The sequence below is a fragment of the Heloderma suspectum genome, chromosome 5 (assembly GCF_057233095.1).
Source record: "Heloderma suspectum isolate Gila_16-S chromosome 5, 16-S_ref, whole genome shotgun sequence".
NCBI lineage: Eukaryota > Metazoa > Chordata > Lepidosauria > Squamata > Helodermatidae > Heloderma > Heloderma suspectum.
Window position 1 is genome coordinate 121,029,444 of NC_139462.1, and position 17,693 is coordinate 121,047,136.

Consider the following 17,693-nt stretch of genomic DNA (forward strand, 5'->3'; position numbering starts at 1 on the left):
ATGTTCAGCTACCTAACAAAACCCGAGTTCCTTTATGGGTGATGGGCACAGAGAGGCGCTCTAATAACTGGAAACGAGTTTAAACTTGCATTAGCCGCCGGCGCGGGCACTTCGCTTCTCTAGCCGGTGAAACGGCTTGGGCAGATTCGCGCCTGGGAAAGCTGGCTGCCCTCCAGCCAGCGGGGTCCGCCGTCTTGCTCTCAGTACGCCGTTTCTTCTTACCGGTTACCGTGGCTACGCAGTAAGAGAGAGCGAGAGAAGGAGAGAGAGAGAGAGAGAGAGAGAGGCTGCTAGAGCCCCCCCGGCCGCCTCCGCTCGCACTGAACGGGCCCCGGGTACAGACGGGACCGCCGGAGGGGAGCGCGGAGAGCAGCGCCGCCCCTGAGTGGGCGCGGCCAGCCGCCGGTCGCGCCGCGCTGGCTGGGCTCGCGCGCCGGCCGGACTGTGTCGGCGAGCTCCGCGGGCCGCGGCCGCTGTTCGACGGCGCCTTGGAGCCGAGCCGCTGCGGGCGATGAGGGCGCTGGCGCTGGCGCTGCTGGCGCTGCTGGCGCGGGCCTGGGGAGAACGCTGCCCGGCGCGCTGCGACGTGTCCCGATGCCCGAGCCCCAGCTGCCCCAGCGGCTACGTGCCCGACGGCTGCAACTGCTGCCTGGTGTGCGCGGCGGGCGAGGGCGAAGCGTGCGGTCGCCCGGAGGACCCGCCGTGCGGCGACAGCCTCCAGTGCCGCGCCCTCGCCGCGGGCCAGGGCCCCAGGCCGGGCGTCTGCCGCTGCAAGCTCAGCGCGCCCGTCTGCGGCAGCGACGGCCGGACCTACGCCAACGGGTGCCGCCTGAAGACGGCCGAGCGCCAGGCCCTGCAGCAGGGGCTCCCGCCCGTCCGCCACGTCCAGAAGGGCGCCTGCCGAGCCGGTAAGAGCACGGGGCCTCTCTCGCCCCGGCAGCTTCGACGGTGGCCTGGTGCGGACGGTTCGAGGGTGGCTCTGCCCCCCTGCGGCGTTTCTAGAGTGCGCTGCCGCCGGGCTCCCGACTCGACTCGAGCCCCTAAGGAGTGCAGGGCTTGCCGTGGCAGACTCGCGAAGCCCTCAGAGTTGCACGCCGTGTGGCAGCTCCCGGGGCAGCCGCTCCGAAACTGCACACACTGGCGGACCTGAGGCTCCAGCTGCTCTGGCAGACGCTTAATAAGAGAGAATGAAACGCAGAAACGGAGTGCTGGGTGTCGAAATGAGACGAGGGCATCCTCTTAGTCGTAGGGGGGACACCCTCACCCAGTAAACTCATCCATTGAATGGTAACAATGGCATTTTCAGTTTCGTTCCTATTTTTACAGGCCCCGTGTATTTCAACCAGTTCTGTGTCCAAGGGGTCCTTTTGATTGTCTGTTCGTTGATTATTGGGTGGGAATGCAGCGTGGATTAGAGTGAGAGAACCACCACAATTTTCCAAAGAATTGAATGTGGTATGACAGGTCAATGGCGTTCACACTGTCCCCACTCTCTGCTCCATTGAACAGATTTTATAGGGTTTTGTGGTGGTTCAGAACCCTGCAAACCCTGTTTCACCAGAGGTGATTGCAATGCAGAAGTAATGAGTGTGTTTGAAACCCTGCCACCACCATGCCACCATCACCACATTGCCAGACTTTATTACTGGGCCAGCTATTGCAGGAGAAAGACAAATGTCTGAATGGCACTTGCTCCCTGATGGGAGAATCTTCATAGGTCAAGGCTTTTTATTCTTTTTAACCCACACAAACTATTCCAATAGAATGTATTTATTTATTTATTGCTTGCTTGCTTGCTTGCCTTGGCTATTCTGTAGGGCCAATGTAGCAGCGGTTGTCAGCACTAATTTGGCAGCAACTGCTTCCTCTTCTTCCTTATAGTAAAACTAGAAAGATCTAAAGATCTTGGTGACTGTCATAACTTTCTTCTCTTGGGTTTGTGTGTGCAGTGGTGCAGCTAAATTAGATAATTTTATACTCTGGACTTAATGATCTTATGCACCTCTTCAGATGGTGATGTACATTGTTTCACTTGCACCAGCATGTGGTAAGCTAGTCCTGGTGCATTTGGGGGCCTGCTCCTTCTGCTTAGTGGGGCCCTGACGTGTGTCCCAAAGTTCTGCCCTCATGGCACTGCTGTGGGTGGGTGGGGGGCACATGCTGGCAGAGTCTCAAGAGAATGTTGTGCCCACGTCACTCATTCTGTGCTAACTCTGCTGTTTAGCAAGGGAGCTCCAGCCAATAACATCTTCGGTTCTCCTAATGAACCATAATGCTGATCAACACTAAACAGCTCTGATCTCATAAAAGTGCTACGTTTAGGTAATTTTATTTTTATATTGACCCGCATAAAATGGAAGGGGGTTCTGTATCCAAAACAAGAAAAGGAAAATGGCATATAAGAGTTACTTTAGGGGCAAACTGCATATTATACTGTAGCTCTGGGTGCTGAAGCCCCAGCAGTTGTTTCTCCATAGTAGCCAAGTTCTGTCAGGAGGACACTTTACAGCGGAGAAAGGCCTGGAGGGAAGAGAGTACTTAGCCCCTCCCTTACTAGTTGTTTTTACAAAACATCCCCCACACAGCTGCCTTTATCCTCATTAGTGTTCTGCATCCATGTTTAACCTGCAAATACAAGTCTTGAACGTCCCCCCGCAGGGTATTATTATTATTACCCCCAGGGGATATTTTATTTTATATTTATTTATAATTTTACCACCCTACCCCACAAGGTAAAAGCAGCAGGCAGGGAAAGGGTTAAGCACTCACTTCCATTCTTTCTCTGCTAAAGAATGCCCCCTCCTGATGCTCTTTGCACTTTGCAACACAGAGGAGAGATGGGTCCTTCCTGCTTGCAGTGTGACATGCCATTTGGCTCATGAGTCCAACCTAGGAGCATTTCTACACCAGGCTTTTATTGCATGCTTATGTTCGATCACTCATGGAAGTTTGTAGGTTCTTTACACAATGTCGTCAACCTCCAGGGCATCTCCCACGCTTTCTGACCTTTATCCTGCTTTTAAAAAGATCAGGGATAATGCAGTAATAAATGTAAATCCACTTTAATGGCCATGTAAAATTGTGCAGTTCCACTATAACCACAGTGCCATCTACTAACTGTAAAATGAAACATATAGAACTTGCTGAGAAAAACAGCCGTCAAAAAACAGCCCATGTCAGCCCATGTAAAATGCCGATCTTAATCCTGCAAAGAATGCAGCTGCACAAGCCCCTGTAAGTTGCAGGATAAAAAGGCTGGTGTGAAGAAGCCCCAGATGTGATATGCAGAGGTTTGAATGGCCTCCTAACATGCATTTGGAACCCTGCAAAGTGGGAAGCAGCTGGACGGAGGAAGTGGGTTGAATGGAAAAACAGCTGACATGGAGTGGGTTAAGTACACCCACCTTCTTCTCTAATTTCCCATCCTCCTCAAGCTGCTTTGCACTTTAAAACCAATGCTCAATTTAGATGTAACAATCCTGGTCTAATAAACCATAGGTTACCAGTCCAGGAATGAACTGTATGCAACTGGGCCTTCTCCATGCCTTCGCTCTTGCTTGCCTGGCTTTGGTGAAGCTTCCTTGGTTTCTTAAACCGGTTTCCTGGGATGTCTGAACTCGAAAGCTATGGATTAAGGACTCCTTACAAACCAGGATGTCAAACCAGTAACCAAGCCATAGCTTTATTGAATTAGGATCATTATGTCTGAACTGGGCCCTGCTTCTTTAGTCTGCCAGAGAATTAACATGTGGAACAGGTTGCAACAACAAACTGAGATGCACCGTTGATGACTCTTGATAATGAATGACACAAGTTCTAGCTAGCCTTTTCCAATCTGCAGTGTTAGACTACAACTCCCATTCCATGCTGTCTGGGAATAATGTTGTAGTCCAACACATCTGGAGGGTACTAGGTTGAGGAAGGCTGTTCTAGCTCATTGGTCTTCAGCTGATGGGTTAGCACCCACCATTAGATTGCAGCCCACCTATGCTGGGTTGCAAGAGCAGCACTACCACCATGCAAATCTATGGTAAAAGATCAAGAAGAGGGTCTCCACATGTATCTTTGGGCTAAAGATCAGTCCCAGAACTGAAAAGCTGAAGACCACTGTTCTAGCGACCTATGTTTGCATAAAACAATATGGCCCTGGCAAATGGACAAGAGGAAAAACCAAATGTGTGTGAACTAGATTCACAGAGTTGGAAGTGACCTTGCAGATCATCTTATCCAACCGCCTGCTCAGTGGAGGATCTGCAAAGGCCATAGTGACTGAGCAGAAGCGGTTCTTGCGCCCTTTTCTCACTATACCCATTTTCATGTCATGGTTGTTTTGTGAAAGGGAGCAGGTAGTAGTGTTTTGCCCCATTACCAATGAGTTCATTCTCACACATGTGCAAAACTTTGTACAGACTCCAGGAAGTAGGTTGATACACAAAATGCACACACATGTAGTTTGTAACTGCCCGATATTTCAGAAAGGCTTTGATTTTGGTACAGAGCTTTGAAGGACTTCACCTGTTGCTCTTATCTTCTGCCTTTGGATCAGATCATAAGAGCATCAGAATTGCAGTGCTTGATCAGACCAAAGCCCATTCGTTCAGCATTCCATTTATAGCAGCAGCCACTCAGATGCCTCTGGAAATTCACAAGCAAGGTATGAAAGGTGGCAGTGACCTTTCAGCTGTTGTTTGGCTCCAGCATCTGATCTTCTGTTCTAAAATAGGTGCTATTAAGGCTCTACTCTATGAATTGTTCCATGACCCTGAGGGTCATGGAACTCTACTCTGCTCTATGAATTGTTCCTGACCGTGTTGCCCAGGAGTAATTTCATAAACAGGGACAATTAAATTGAGGACTTTCAAAAGTGCAGAAAATGTCTTGAGCAATTCTAGGGCTACATTACTGAATATTTGTAAAAGCAATATGAACTGCACAGCCCTTTGAACACAACCATCCATGGGCAGCCATCCTGTGCACATTTGCTTGGGAGAAAGGCCAACTGAATACTGTGGCATGTCCTTCTGACTGAACAGGTATAGGGCTATTCTGTATGGCTGCAAACCTGTTTACATGTACTGGGATGTAAGCCCATTATACTCACTGAGGCTTACTTATAAGCATAGGATCAGCCTTGCTACTGTGTACAACTGCGTAGTCTTGTGAGACATAAATACAGCTTGGTATATTCGCTTATTTAAATGCCCCATTCATATTTGTATTCTGTCAGAAGATCCTCAAGACTGATGGAGGCACTGGCTCAGTTTGGGCATAATGCTAAACGCTAATTTAGCAGTATGGGAATGAGCTTCAGGTTCACAGACTTCCCCCATCCTCCTCCAGGACAGCTAAGAGGGGACATTAGCCCACTTGTAAACTAATTTCACATTACATCCAAACTGAGAACTCTAGTTTGTTTAACTGATAGCTTACTGGAACAAGCTAGGATCAGAAATTGCAGTTTGATTCTGGTTTGTTTCAATAATAAACTATAGTTTAAACTAAATATAGTTTAAACAAACCACAGTTTGTCTTTCTTGGATGCGAGGAGAAACCATGATTAGTTTAAAAACAGAAGCTGAAGCTTCCAATGTCCTTGTAGTCACGCTGGAAGAAGAGAGGGAACTAGCGAACCCCAAGCTTGGGGGAAGGCTGGAGTGTGGCATGGAGCTGTATCTCTGTGTCCTTAGTCATACACTCTTAGAGCTCACAAGGGAGAAGTTTGGTGAGGGAAAACAGGGAGAAAGGGTCTTTTGCACAGAAGTGGGCACTTCGTACAAAACAGCCTGGCCTCACAACACATTGCTGCTGACCATGGCTTATTACACGTGTGTGTGTGTGTGTGTGTGTGTGTGCAGGCCATGAGGGGGGCCCAACCCATTACCAGCAGCAGTGAGCAGGTTATTAATCTACTTGTACTAAGCAGGCTCCTGTAGCCTTGTAAGCTCCACGAGAGAATGTTATGCAACTGATGAATGGGAGCCAGGCCATTGGTCCATGCAGTGCTCCTCCAGATTGGCTCAGGTGTGAAGGCATGGAAAAAACAACCACTCCCCTATTTCCCCCCAAAGTTTTGTCTTCCCTGAGTAGGTCTTCCACCATTGTCCGTGTTCTCTGGAGGCAGTGTGTGCTCTCTGGAGGCCCTCCGCACAGGTAACTATGTGGCTGCTGTGTTGCATGGCCACTCCTTCCTTCCCTTTGTGTGCTGTACTCCAAAATGGTGCTTGTGAGTAGTGTAAGAGGATTTGAACTCCTTTCTGTAGGTCTTGCATTACAAGGGTCATTATGCCACTAGGGTTGACGGAGTAGGGGCACTGTTTTATTTATTTATTTACAATATTTATATGCAGCTCCACATCAAAAGATTCCACAGTGGTGAACAGCAAAGATAAACACCATGTTAAAACAATTAAAACATTTTAAAAGAAACAAGTTCCAGTAAGACCGAATTTAATAAACCACGGCTGGTCACTCAAGGAAGGCTATGTCTCTGTTGACTTGAGTTCGTGGGCTCCCTCCAGCTGTGGGTGGTACGTGGCCCTTGTTACCAGCACAGTCCCTGATTGGTGGGCGCTGGTGGTATGTCCTATGACACTGAAAGCCTGTCCACTGTTTTTATGCTTTCCAATTCAAATTTTCCGATTCAAAATTTCTCAGAAAAACCACATCACTGGCTGGAAATGCAAACACTCAGAACTGTGGAATGTTTTTATTTGGTTGTTTTCTACACATTTCAGACAGTTATAAAATATTTCTTTTGGTTTTCTCTGGGTAAGAATAATATTATTTGTGATTTTTAAAGATTGACTATTTCATAGTTCTGTTCCATAGCTAAGTAATGAAAATATGTGGCTAACAGGCTATGATTCTTTTAAACTTTCTTTTAAACTAAAGAATAATTGTATCATCTTCTAAAGCAAGCCCCTTAACAAGACTTTGATAATGCTGAGACCATCTCTCTAACTTAATACTTGGCAGCTGGAAAAAAGCCCACATCTTAAAATTAACAACCAGCTCTGGTTGTGTATATAGAAATATGAATGGTGTAAAAGTCTCATAGGATTCCCCCCCTCTCCCCCACTTTTTTTTTTTTTAAATTAAGAGGATTTCAGATCACAAGAACAGTGCTGAAGGGAAAGGGTCGTTAGGGAATTAAATGGGGATTGGAAAACATACATATTCTAAGTTGAAAGCACATACTCGTTAATCAATAAAATTAATTAAAGTTAATATGGCCATTTACAGAAGACGGTGTTAGCAGTTAATGCTCTGCTGCATGGGAATTATGGTGCCAGGTGCCATATGGCTCAATTTTATCCCCCATGCTATTTAACATCTACATGAAACTACTGGGAGAGGTTCTCTAGGGAGGTGGGCTGAGGTCTCATCATTATCTAGATGCCACCCAGCTTTACCTGCCCTTTTCAACTATCCCAGGTGAGGCAATGGATGTCTTGAATCAGTGCCTGAGCTGGGTAATAGACTGGATAAAGGCCAATAACACAAGCTCAATCCAGACAAGACAGAGGTATTTTGATGGTTCATCTGCTCAGTTGAGAGTGATATTCAACATGGTCTGTTGAACTCTCCCTGAAGGATCAGGTGCGCAGTTTGAGGTGCTCCTGAATTCATCATTATCACTTGAGGCACAGGTGGACTCAGCGGCTAGGACTACCTTCTATCAGCTTAGGTTGATATACCAGCTGTGACCCCACCTGGACCGAGATAGCCTAGTGACAATGTTCCACCCTCTGGTAACCTCCCAGTTTGATTGCTGCAATGCATTATACATGGGGCTAGCTTTGAAGATGGCTTAGAAACCTCCATGAGTTTGACATAGATCTGCTAGGCTACCAGCTGGGACTGACTGATATGATCACATGTTGCCAATGCTTTGTCAGCTGCACTGGATTCCGGTCTGTTTCTGGGCCCAATTCAGAGTGTTGGTGCTGACTTTGAATGCTGTAAATGGCTTGGAGCCAAAGTATCTAAAGCAGGGGTAGAAACTGTTTAGTGCCCCTGGGCACATTTCTCATTTTGGGGGGGCCTGTAAGCACATTTGTCCCATGGTCATTTGGGCCCATGGACATTTATTTTTGGGATTCTGCCTTTTCTTGCCTCCCCAACCTGGATTCTGTCTTTTCTTGCCCCCTCCCCCCTGTGGATTTTCTTTCCCCTTCTTTCTTCTTTCCCTCCCGCCCCCCATTTCTGCACCCACCACTAAGATTCTTGCTTTCCTCTCCCTCCCACTGCTGCTTCTGCCTCCCCCTCTCCCCGTCTGGGTTTTCTCCTCTCTCCCTCCACTTCTGCTTCCTCTTCCTACCCCTCCCTGTCCCTCCTCTCACTGCTGCCGCTGCGGCCGGTTCTTCCTCTTCCTTTGAATTTCCTCCTCTTTCTCCCCCTTCTGTGCCGCTGACATTGCCAGCTCTGCCTCCTCCCTTCCCTGATTTCCTCTCCTCTGCCCTAGCGCCGCCGCCACGACCAAAGAAGCAGGACGTCAGCAGATAAGTCTCCTGCCAGTTTCCTGCTTCCTGGTTGCAGGTAGGGAGGAGAGGTGGTGGTGAAAGCAGAGTTGGGCCATGCAGGGGGAAGGTGAGGAAGGGGGTCTGGCGGGCACAGTCAGGGGTCTTGGAAGGTGCCTGCGGGCCCACAGGCCCTACGTTGTCCAAGCCAGATCTGAAGGAAAACCTCCTTCCGAATGTACCTGCCTGGACCCTTAGGTTCTCTTTAGAAGCCTTCCTCTGGGTGTTCACCAAAAGAGGAAGCTAGGCAGGTGGCTGCAAGAGAGAGGGTGTCCCACGTGGATGCGGTGCCGCACTTATGGAATGCCCCTCCCCAGGAGGCTTGATTGGGGCCCACACTGTTAACCTTTGGGTGCCATGTGAAGATATTCCTCTTCTCCCAGGGATTTTAGATTTTATAATGTAGATTTGAGAATTATTACGTGCCCGTAAAATTTGGGATTGGCTGCTTTTATATTTTGTTTTTATCTCCTATGCTGGTGATTGTTATTTATGGAGTGTTCATTATTTATTGTGTGTTGTGTTTTCTTATAGATTTATGTAATCTGCCCAAATAACTATTGTTATTGGCAGACTCTAAATAAATAAATAATATACTTTAAAAAAATCTAGGGCAGTATCCTATACTGCCTGCATGCCAGTGGACCCACCGTTAGTGCAACAGGGAGCGAGCATTTCTTAAATTAACCAGAAAGGAGTGGAAACACTCATTTCCAGAACAGGCCAAGCCAGTGCAGCATTTCTGGGCTTGCTTTTGCCAGCACTAAGTCCCCATTGCACTAGAATGGGTCCTGCTGGTGCAATTATGTGAGTGAAAGCTCAGTGGCAGCATTGGATATTGCCCCTAAGCTGTGCCATAAGTCATAAATAACTTGATAATTTTGTCAGTGTTGTAGAATGGTTGGGAATGCTTGGTTATATTTTCCTTGTATTTAATTTTCAGATACTTAAGAGAATTAATTTGTACATGGTCACTTGTGCTGAAATATTAAAAAAAATAATTGCTATCTGCAGGGACATCAACCATAAGTCATTTCATGCATGCCCTAGTTGCTGACTAACATTGAACGGAGGCCATATTTTGAACTGAGCAAAGGGATGAAGGGAGCAACAGTGGCTCTGGCCATAGAATCATAGAATAGTAGGGTTGGAACGGGCTTATAAGACCATTGAGTCCAACCCCCTGCTCAGTGCAAGATTCCAAGTCAAAGCATCCCTGACAGATGACTGTCCAGCCTTGTCTTGAATGCCTCCAGTGTGGGAGAACCCACCACCTCCCTAGGGAATTGGTTCCATTGTCGTATTGCTCTAACAGTCAGGAAGTTTTTCCTGATGTTCAGCCGGAATTTGGCTTCCTGTAACTTGAGCCCATCATTCCGTGTCCTGCACTCTGGGATGATCGAGAAGAGATCCTGGCCTTCCTCTCTGTGACAACCTTTCAAGTACTTGAAGAGCGCTATCCTATCTCCCCTCGGTCTTCTCTTCTCAAGGCTAAACATGCCCAGTTCTTTCCGTCTCTCTTATTAGGGCTTTGTTTCCAGTCCCCTGATCATCTTTGTTGCCCTCCTCTGAACCCTCTCCAGTTTGTCTGCATCCTTCTTAAAGTGTGGTGCCCAGAACTGGGAACAATGATTCCCAGGCAGTCTCCCATCCAAGTACTAACCAGGGCTGACCCTGCTTAGCTTCCGGGATTGGATGAGATCAGGCACATCATTTTCAAGGTGCTTACAGACTGATTGTTTTATAATCTGCTCCAGAATTTCCCCAGGGAGTGATGTCAGTCTGACTGGTCCGTAGTTCCCAAGTTCCTCCTTTTTGCCCTTTTGCCATTGTCTCTCTCCCACCCAAGGTGCAGGCCTAGCTACATGTGACCGTTTCTGTGTAGCTCAGCCCTTGAGTGCCCGGTTTCTTTTCAGAAATTGCTACTGCAGTTTAGATTGGGACCGTAGCATGAGGGCAGGGGGACTTCAACCCTTTGCCCTGTTTTGCGGTCCCAGTCCAGATCAGCTCTCTGCATTTGCAATTTCCCACACTGTGAACAAACGTATGCAACATTTTTCATTCTTGTCTGCTAATGCACTTCTTATTTTGGCATAAAATCTTGTAGAGGTTAGGAATGGAACATTCCCATCAGATTGGGAATTAATTGAATATAAGATCTGACACTCCACAGAATGGAAATTTAATAGCAAATACTTAATAATCCTGCTTTATAGATCTGAGGAGAGAAAATAAACTACCAAGGGCTACAATTCTGATTCAAGTATTAGCTCATCACTCATCCTAAAGATGTCAAGGGAAAGGCCAAATGGAAAAAAACCCTCAGAAACCCCAAGCTCAAGAGAATTGTAGATCAATCGCATGGATAGGTCTTCTTTTAGTAGCATTTATAAATGCAAAAAAAGATGTTTGAATAGAGTTGAATGGTATTATTTTTGTGGTAATGAATGTCATTATTTTGGTAACTTTTTAAATATTAAAAATAGTCACTTTTTAACAAAAATGGTTGCTTTCTAGGCAGGGATTTTAAAAAATCTAGAATGCCCCCCAGGTTGAGATTTGCCATGTCAAAACAGTGCCGGCTTTGGATGATTAGTGAGGGAAGCAATGCAACAACGTAGTGTTGATTGTTTGCTCTGCCCCCGTGTGTGCCGGTCGCTCAGCTGGGATTACCCTAATTACCTGCTCTGCGTCGTTGGTTGCTGTGTTGTCCGAACCCAGCATACGTGCAGATGTAATGCATTTTCACCCACCTTACAACCCAAGGCTTGCGGTATAGGTTGCAGGGTAGGTGAAAATGCACTATGCCTGTGCCATGAGCCTGGTTCAGACAACACGGCAAACTGTGACTCGCATGGGTAATTAGGGTAATCCTGGTCGTGTGACCGGCATGCTCAGGGATGGGGGAAACTACCAGCATTGTGTTCTTTCCCCCACTGATCATTTGAACAACCCCAGTATGACTGAATTTGCACATCATGGTGGCCATTGCCTGGTTGTTTAATCTTAGTTGTTTTGTGTCGTGGGATGACAAGGGACAGGGGGAGTGCAACCCTGTTGATTCTCCTGGACCTCTCAGCAGCTTTCGATACCATCGACCATGGTATCCTTCTGGATAGGTTGTCTGGGTTGGGAGTTGGAGGCACCGCACTGCAGTGGTCCGCTCCTATTTGGATGGCTGACTCCAGAAGGTGGTGCTGGGTGATTACTGCTCTGTGCCTTGGCAATTGTGCCATGGGGTTCCACAGGGCTCTGTTTTATTCCCTATGCTGTTTAACATCTACATGAAACGGCTGGGGGAGGTTATCCGGAGGTGTGGGCTGAGGTGCCATCAATATGCGGATGACACCCAGCTCTACCTCTGTTTCTCATCAAATCCAGGTGAGGCAGTGGCTGTTTTGAATCAGGGCCTGGGCACGGTAATGGATTGGATGAGGGCCAATAAACTGAAACTCAATCCAGACAAGACGGAGGTACTGTTAGTGGGTGATTCTTCTGCCCAGCTAGGTGATATTCAACGTGTTCTGGAGGGGGTTGCATTCCCCCTAAAGGATCACATTTGTAGTTTGGGGGTGCTCCTGGATCTAGAACTGTCACTTGAGGCACAGGTAAACTCAGTGGCACGGAGCACTTTTTATCAGTTTAGGCTGGTATACCGACTACGCCCTTATCTGGACAGAGATAGCCTAGCTACAGTTATCCATGCTCTGATAACTTCTTGTCTGGATTACTGCAATGCGTTATACGTGGGGCTGCCTTTGAAAACGGTCCGGAAACTTCAGCTGGTCCAAAACAGGGCAGCAAGATTGTTAACAGGGACTGGCCAACGAGCTCATATTACGCCAGTACTTTTCCAGCTCACTGGCTGCCAGTCCATTTCCGGGGCTAATTCAAAGTGCTGGTATTAACATTCAAAGCCCTTAACGGCTTGAGGCCAGGTTATCTGAAGGATCGCCTCCTTCCATATGTGCCTGCCTGGACCATAAGATCATTGTCAGCGGCCCTTCTCCGTGAGCCCCTGCTAAAGGAAGTGAGGCGGGTGGCTACTAGGAGGAGGGCTTTTTCTGCTGTGGCATCCCGGCTCTGGAATGAGCTCCCTAGTGAGGTTCGCCTGGCACCTACATTGTATTCCTTTCGGCGCCAGGTGAAGACCTTTTTATTTTCCCAGCATTTTAGCTCTTTAGACTTTTAGTTTTGCTGTTGTAAATCTGTATTTTAAATCCCTGCACTGCTGCTAGGTTTTATTCTGGTTGTATTGTTTACTGTGTTTTTAATGTTTTATATATTTTGTATTATTTTATTGTGTGCTCTTTGGCTTTAATTTTTGTGAACCGCCCGGAGAGCTTCGGCTATTGGGCGGTATAGAAATGAAATATAAATAAATAAATAAATAAATCCAGAGTTAACCCCATAACAAACCATGAGTTCACTCTGGGGAGCATACTTCCCACTCCTAAACAACCCAGGAATTGCTGCCGGGGCATGTCAACCAGGTCACTATAGTTTTAGATGTTTGGCCAGAACATGGCTGATAAAAAGGCCATCAGCTGAAAAATGATTCTCTTGTTATGAATATGTTCAGGATGTTTTCCTTTGTCTGTGCCCTCATTTCAATTTTGGGGATTTTTTTAGTTGCTGTCTTTGTTGATTTTGGATTGTTTTGCTTTTTATGATGGTGTCTTTTGATGGTTGTTTAATATATTTTATGGATTTAGTTTTATTGTATGTATTTTTACTCTTGTAAGCCATTTTGACCTTCTTTTTGAAAAAATCGCAGGATATAGGTTTTAAATAAAATAAATTCTTCCTTTCTTCAGTCCCTGTTTTGGAGCTACTTTGTTTTTTCAGGTGCCTTGCTCTCCTTTGCTGCAGTTTGAGAGCAGCGAGAGCTATTCCTGACCTTTAACATGGAGAGGTCTTTCCCTTTCCCTGTTCCTCAAAGTCCACCCTGTGCTCCCCTCTCCCCCTCCAGTAGGAAAGCCAATGCTATTCATTGCCATGTTACCTCTCCCACACTGGAGACGTTCAAGACGAGGCTGGACAGCCATCTGTCAGGGATGCTCTGACTTGGATTCCTGCATTGAGCAGGGGGTTGGACTCGATGGCCTTGTAGGCCCCTTCCAACCCTACTATTCTATGATTCTATGACCCCACAACTGTCATGTCTCAAGAACACATTTTTCCTCTTGTCACCCTTCATAGCTACTTATCTGAGAGTAAGCACCACTGAAGTCAATGGGCCTTACTTCTGAGGAGAAATGTATATGATGGCATTCTCAACTTCCTATTAGTTTTTGGAGGGAGGAAAATGAAAACGAGAAAGGGGTAATTAGGAAGGCCTGAACAGATATTCCAAATGTTATTTCCTTTGAAGGAGGAATTGAGGGGAGAGGATGAAGATTGTTTTAACTTTTCAGCTCAGTCTAGCATGCCTTTTTGACAGGGTGAGTATGGGGGTTGTCTACTTGTTTTTGTGGTACAAAAGGAAATCACAATCCTCCTTTTGTAGTTCTGTAAGTCAGTAAGCATTATTTCTGTTTCTACCTGCTAATGTGGACAGTGGCACTCCCTGTGGGTAGAAACAGTCATCCAGGCAAAATAGGAGTCAGCATCTAGTAGAGGGAAAATAGATGCATTTAAGGTTCAACTTAGACAGAAATATCTGTATTAATTTATAGTTTCTTAATAAGATGTCCAATTCTCTTTGCTAGTATAGGTCATCAACAGCCAAACAGCCCAAGGTATAAGTTTAACTTCATTGCAGATGTGGTAGAGAAGATTGCACCAGCAGTTGTACATATTGAACTTTTCCTAAGGTAAGTTGCTTGCATTTTAGGAGTAAAAATAAAAATACTGTCCAAAAGGGTTTTTTTTTTTAACAGAATAAGTATAGTTCTTATGTCAACAGAACTGCCCAATAATTGCATATGAATGCCATGTATTATATCATGTCTCTGTGGGGAGTTGAGTGTGTCACACAGGCTCCCCAAAATACTTGCACTACAGTTTTACAGACAGCTGAAGATGGCTGTCTCACCTAGGAAGACAGTTCTGTTGTCTACTGCACAGATGAGTCGTAATTGCTGATCATGCGCAAGTTGTCTAATACTTTGGCTAGTGGTGTTGATGCTGTAGTAGGGACTTCATTGCAGCTGTGTAGGGAATGAGGAATAGAACTAAACACCAGTGGATATAGTTGCATCATCAACAGGTACTGCTTTGGGTCATCTTTCCAACAACCAACTTTTTGCTTTATAGAAACTCTTTTGTGTATTAGATTCTTATTGCTTTGGTACATTTAACTACTGTCTGTTGGAGTATCCAGCAATGTCCACTGGACAGATTATTTATCTGTTCCCTCTTTTCTATATATATAATAATTTTATTTTTTAAAAAGAAAAACAACAACAACATAAACACACAATACACATACACTAAAATATCTCTGTAAGATATCTACCTTTGGCTCCCCTTACACAACAAATGCTTATTATTCTCTACTTCTTATCTTAGTTGTATATCTTACATTGAGCTCACAGACATTATCTCATTTCTCTCCTAATTTTTAACAACAACAGCAACAACAGAGAACCAACCATCACAGAGTTCAAAATCCACATACATAGATATCATTTTTCTCTATTTCTTGTACAAATTCTATAAAAGGTTTCCAATCTAACATCTTACATGTTTATCTGTTAGTCCCAATAAAAACGTTTCTGGCTTTAATTCTATAGTAGTCTTTAATATTCTTTGAGCTAAAGACTGTATTCGTTTCCAGAATATTTTAGCTTTTTTACAAGTCCACCATAAATGATAAAACGTTCCATCTTGAACTTCACATTTCCAACATTTTCCAGAAACACCCTTATACATTTTAGACAGTTTAAACAGTGACATATACCATCTATATATCATCTTATAAAAATTGTCTTTAAGACTTGTACATAAAGTAATTTTAGATCTTTTCCCACATACTTTCCCGCTCTTCCATTGATATATTATGACCAACATTTTGTGCCCATTTTATCATACCATCTTTTACTTGTTCATCCTCTGTCTCATACTGTAACAGTAATTTATACAGCTTAGCAATAACTGGTTCATCATTTGTACACAGTGCTGTTTCAAGCTCAGATTCTGTTTGTTCAAATCCACCATTCTTCTCATCTATTTTAAACCTTCCTTTAATTTGCAAACATGAAAACCACTGGCAGACATGACCTTCTTCCAATAAGTTTTCCCTTGTTTTTAACTTACATTCCCCTTGTGACAATTCCAGTAAATCATTATATCTTATCCATTTATGCATGCTATCAAATTCTCTTCTATGCATTGCTTCTTGTGAAGATATCCAACGTGGTGTTTTTTTGATAAAACCTTAATTTATATTTATTCCAAATTCTTAATATAACCCATTTTATATAATGATTATTAAAATCTACATTCACTTTTGTTTTATCATACCACAAATAACCAGGCCACCCATATCTCAATTCATGGCCTTCCAGTTCTAGAGGTCTTCTATTTTTCAGCGTCACCCATTCCTTCATCCACATTAAGCACCAGCAGGCAGAAAAATAGGTTTTAAAATCTAGTAATCCTAAACCACCTCTTTCCTTTGCATCTTGTAAAATTTTTATTTTAACTCTTGGGTTTTTTTGCTTGCCATATAAACTTCGTTATATCTCGCTGCCACTGCTTAAAAGGTAAATCCGATGTAATAATGGGTATCATTTGGAACAAAAATAACATTCTAGGTAATACATTCATTTTAATTGTTGCAATTCTTCCCAAAAGTGATAGCTGTAATTTTCTCCATTTTAATAGGTCTTGTTTAATTTCATTCCACACTTTAACATAGTTATTTTGAAAAAGCATACAATTCATATTTGTCAAAAAGTCTCCCAAATATTTTACTTCCTTTTCAATTTGGAAGCCAGTCTTATCCATCAACTTTTTTTTTCTTGAAAATTCATATTCTTTGTTAAAAAAAAAATTGTTTTCTGTTTATTAAATTTGAACCCTGCCACCACTCCAAATTCTTTTAATTTTTTCATTAAAATTTCAATTCCCTTTAAAGATTCTGGACAGCCATTTGTCAGGGATGCTCTGACTTGGATTCCTGCATTGAGCAGGGGGTTGGACTCGATGGCCTTGTAGGCCCCTTCCAACCCTACTATTCTATGATTCTATGATTCTTCCAACATAAACACCAAGTCATCTGCAAAAGCCCTCATCTTATATTTCTCCTTTTTAATCTTTATTCCTATAATTCAATCATCTTGTCTTATATCTCTGTTCAATAATTCTGAAACCAATATAAACAGTAGTGGTGACAATGAGCAACCTTGTCTTGTTCCTCTTTGTATCTCACAAGGTTTAGTCAAGTTGCCATTTATAATTATTTGAGCCTTTTGATCGGTATATACCGATTTCACCCATTTTATAAAGTTTTCCCCAAAGTCCAATTCTTCTAAAATCTTAATTAAAAATTTCCAGTTGAAATTATCAAATTCCTTCTCTGCATCTAAAAAGATCAGAGCTGCTTGTTTTTCTGGGTGTTTTCCCAAATATTCCACCACATTCAAGACCGTTTTTACATTATCTCTCATCTGTCTCCTTGGTAGGAAACCACTTTGGTCCTCTTATACAAACTCCTGCAATATTTTCTTGAGCCTTTCTGCCAAAATTGTTGCAAATATCTTATAGTCATTGTTTAATAATGAGATTGGTCTATAGTTTTTTGTTGAGGTTAAATCCTGTCTTTCTTTAGGTATTAATGTTATATATACCGTTTTCCATATTTCCGTTATCTCCCCCTTTTCTAAAATACCGTTCATCATATTTTTCAACTGTTGTAAAATTTCTTCTTCACACTTCTTATAATATAATCCTGATATTCCATCTGGTCCCAGAGTTTTTCCCAGTTTAATTTTTTTATTGCTTCCACCATTTCATTTGCTGTTATTGGGCCATTCATCATTTGTTTTTGTTCCTTAGTAATTTTTGGTAAATTTTATCTGTTCTCTCTTCAGTGCTGCCTCTTGTATTGCACGTAGACATCAAGAAGCTTATTGACAGAAGTGGGGGAATGTTTTGCTTATTTATTGTGAGCATTTACAGTTTAACTCACAGGTAAATTAAAAAGGGGGAGTAGCAGAAAGGTATATC

The 17,693-nt window shown here is 44.1% G+C and overlaps 1 protein-coding gene across 1 annotated transcript in view; it reads left to right on the top strand.

Moving 5' to 3' along the window:
- Positions 1-413: 413 nt before the first annotated feature.
- The window catches only part of HTRA3 (HtrA serine peptidase 3), a 54,162-nt gene continuing 36,882 nt past the window's right edge, over positions 414-17,693 (top strand). The window contains exons 1-2 of the mRNA XM_084857150.1: positions 414-908; positions 14,236-14,335. Of these exons, the coding sequence (XP_084713276.1) occupies positions 512-908; positions 14,236-14,335 (497 nt within the window). The 5' untranslated portion in view covers positions 414-511. The remainder of the gene's footprint in view (positions 909-14,235; positions 14,336-17,693) is intronic.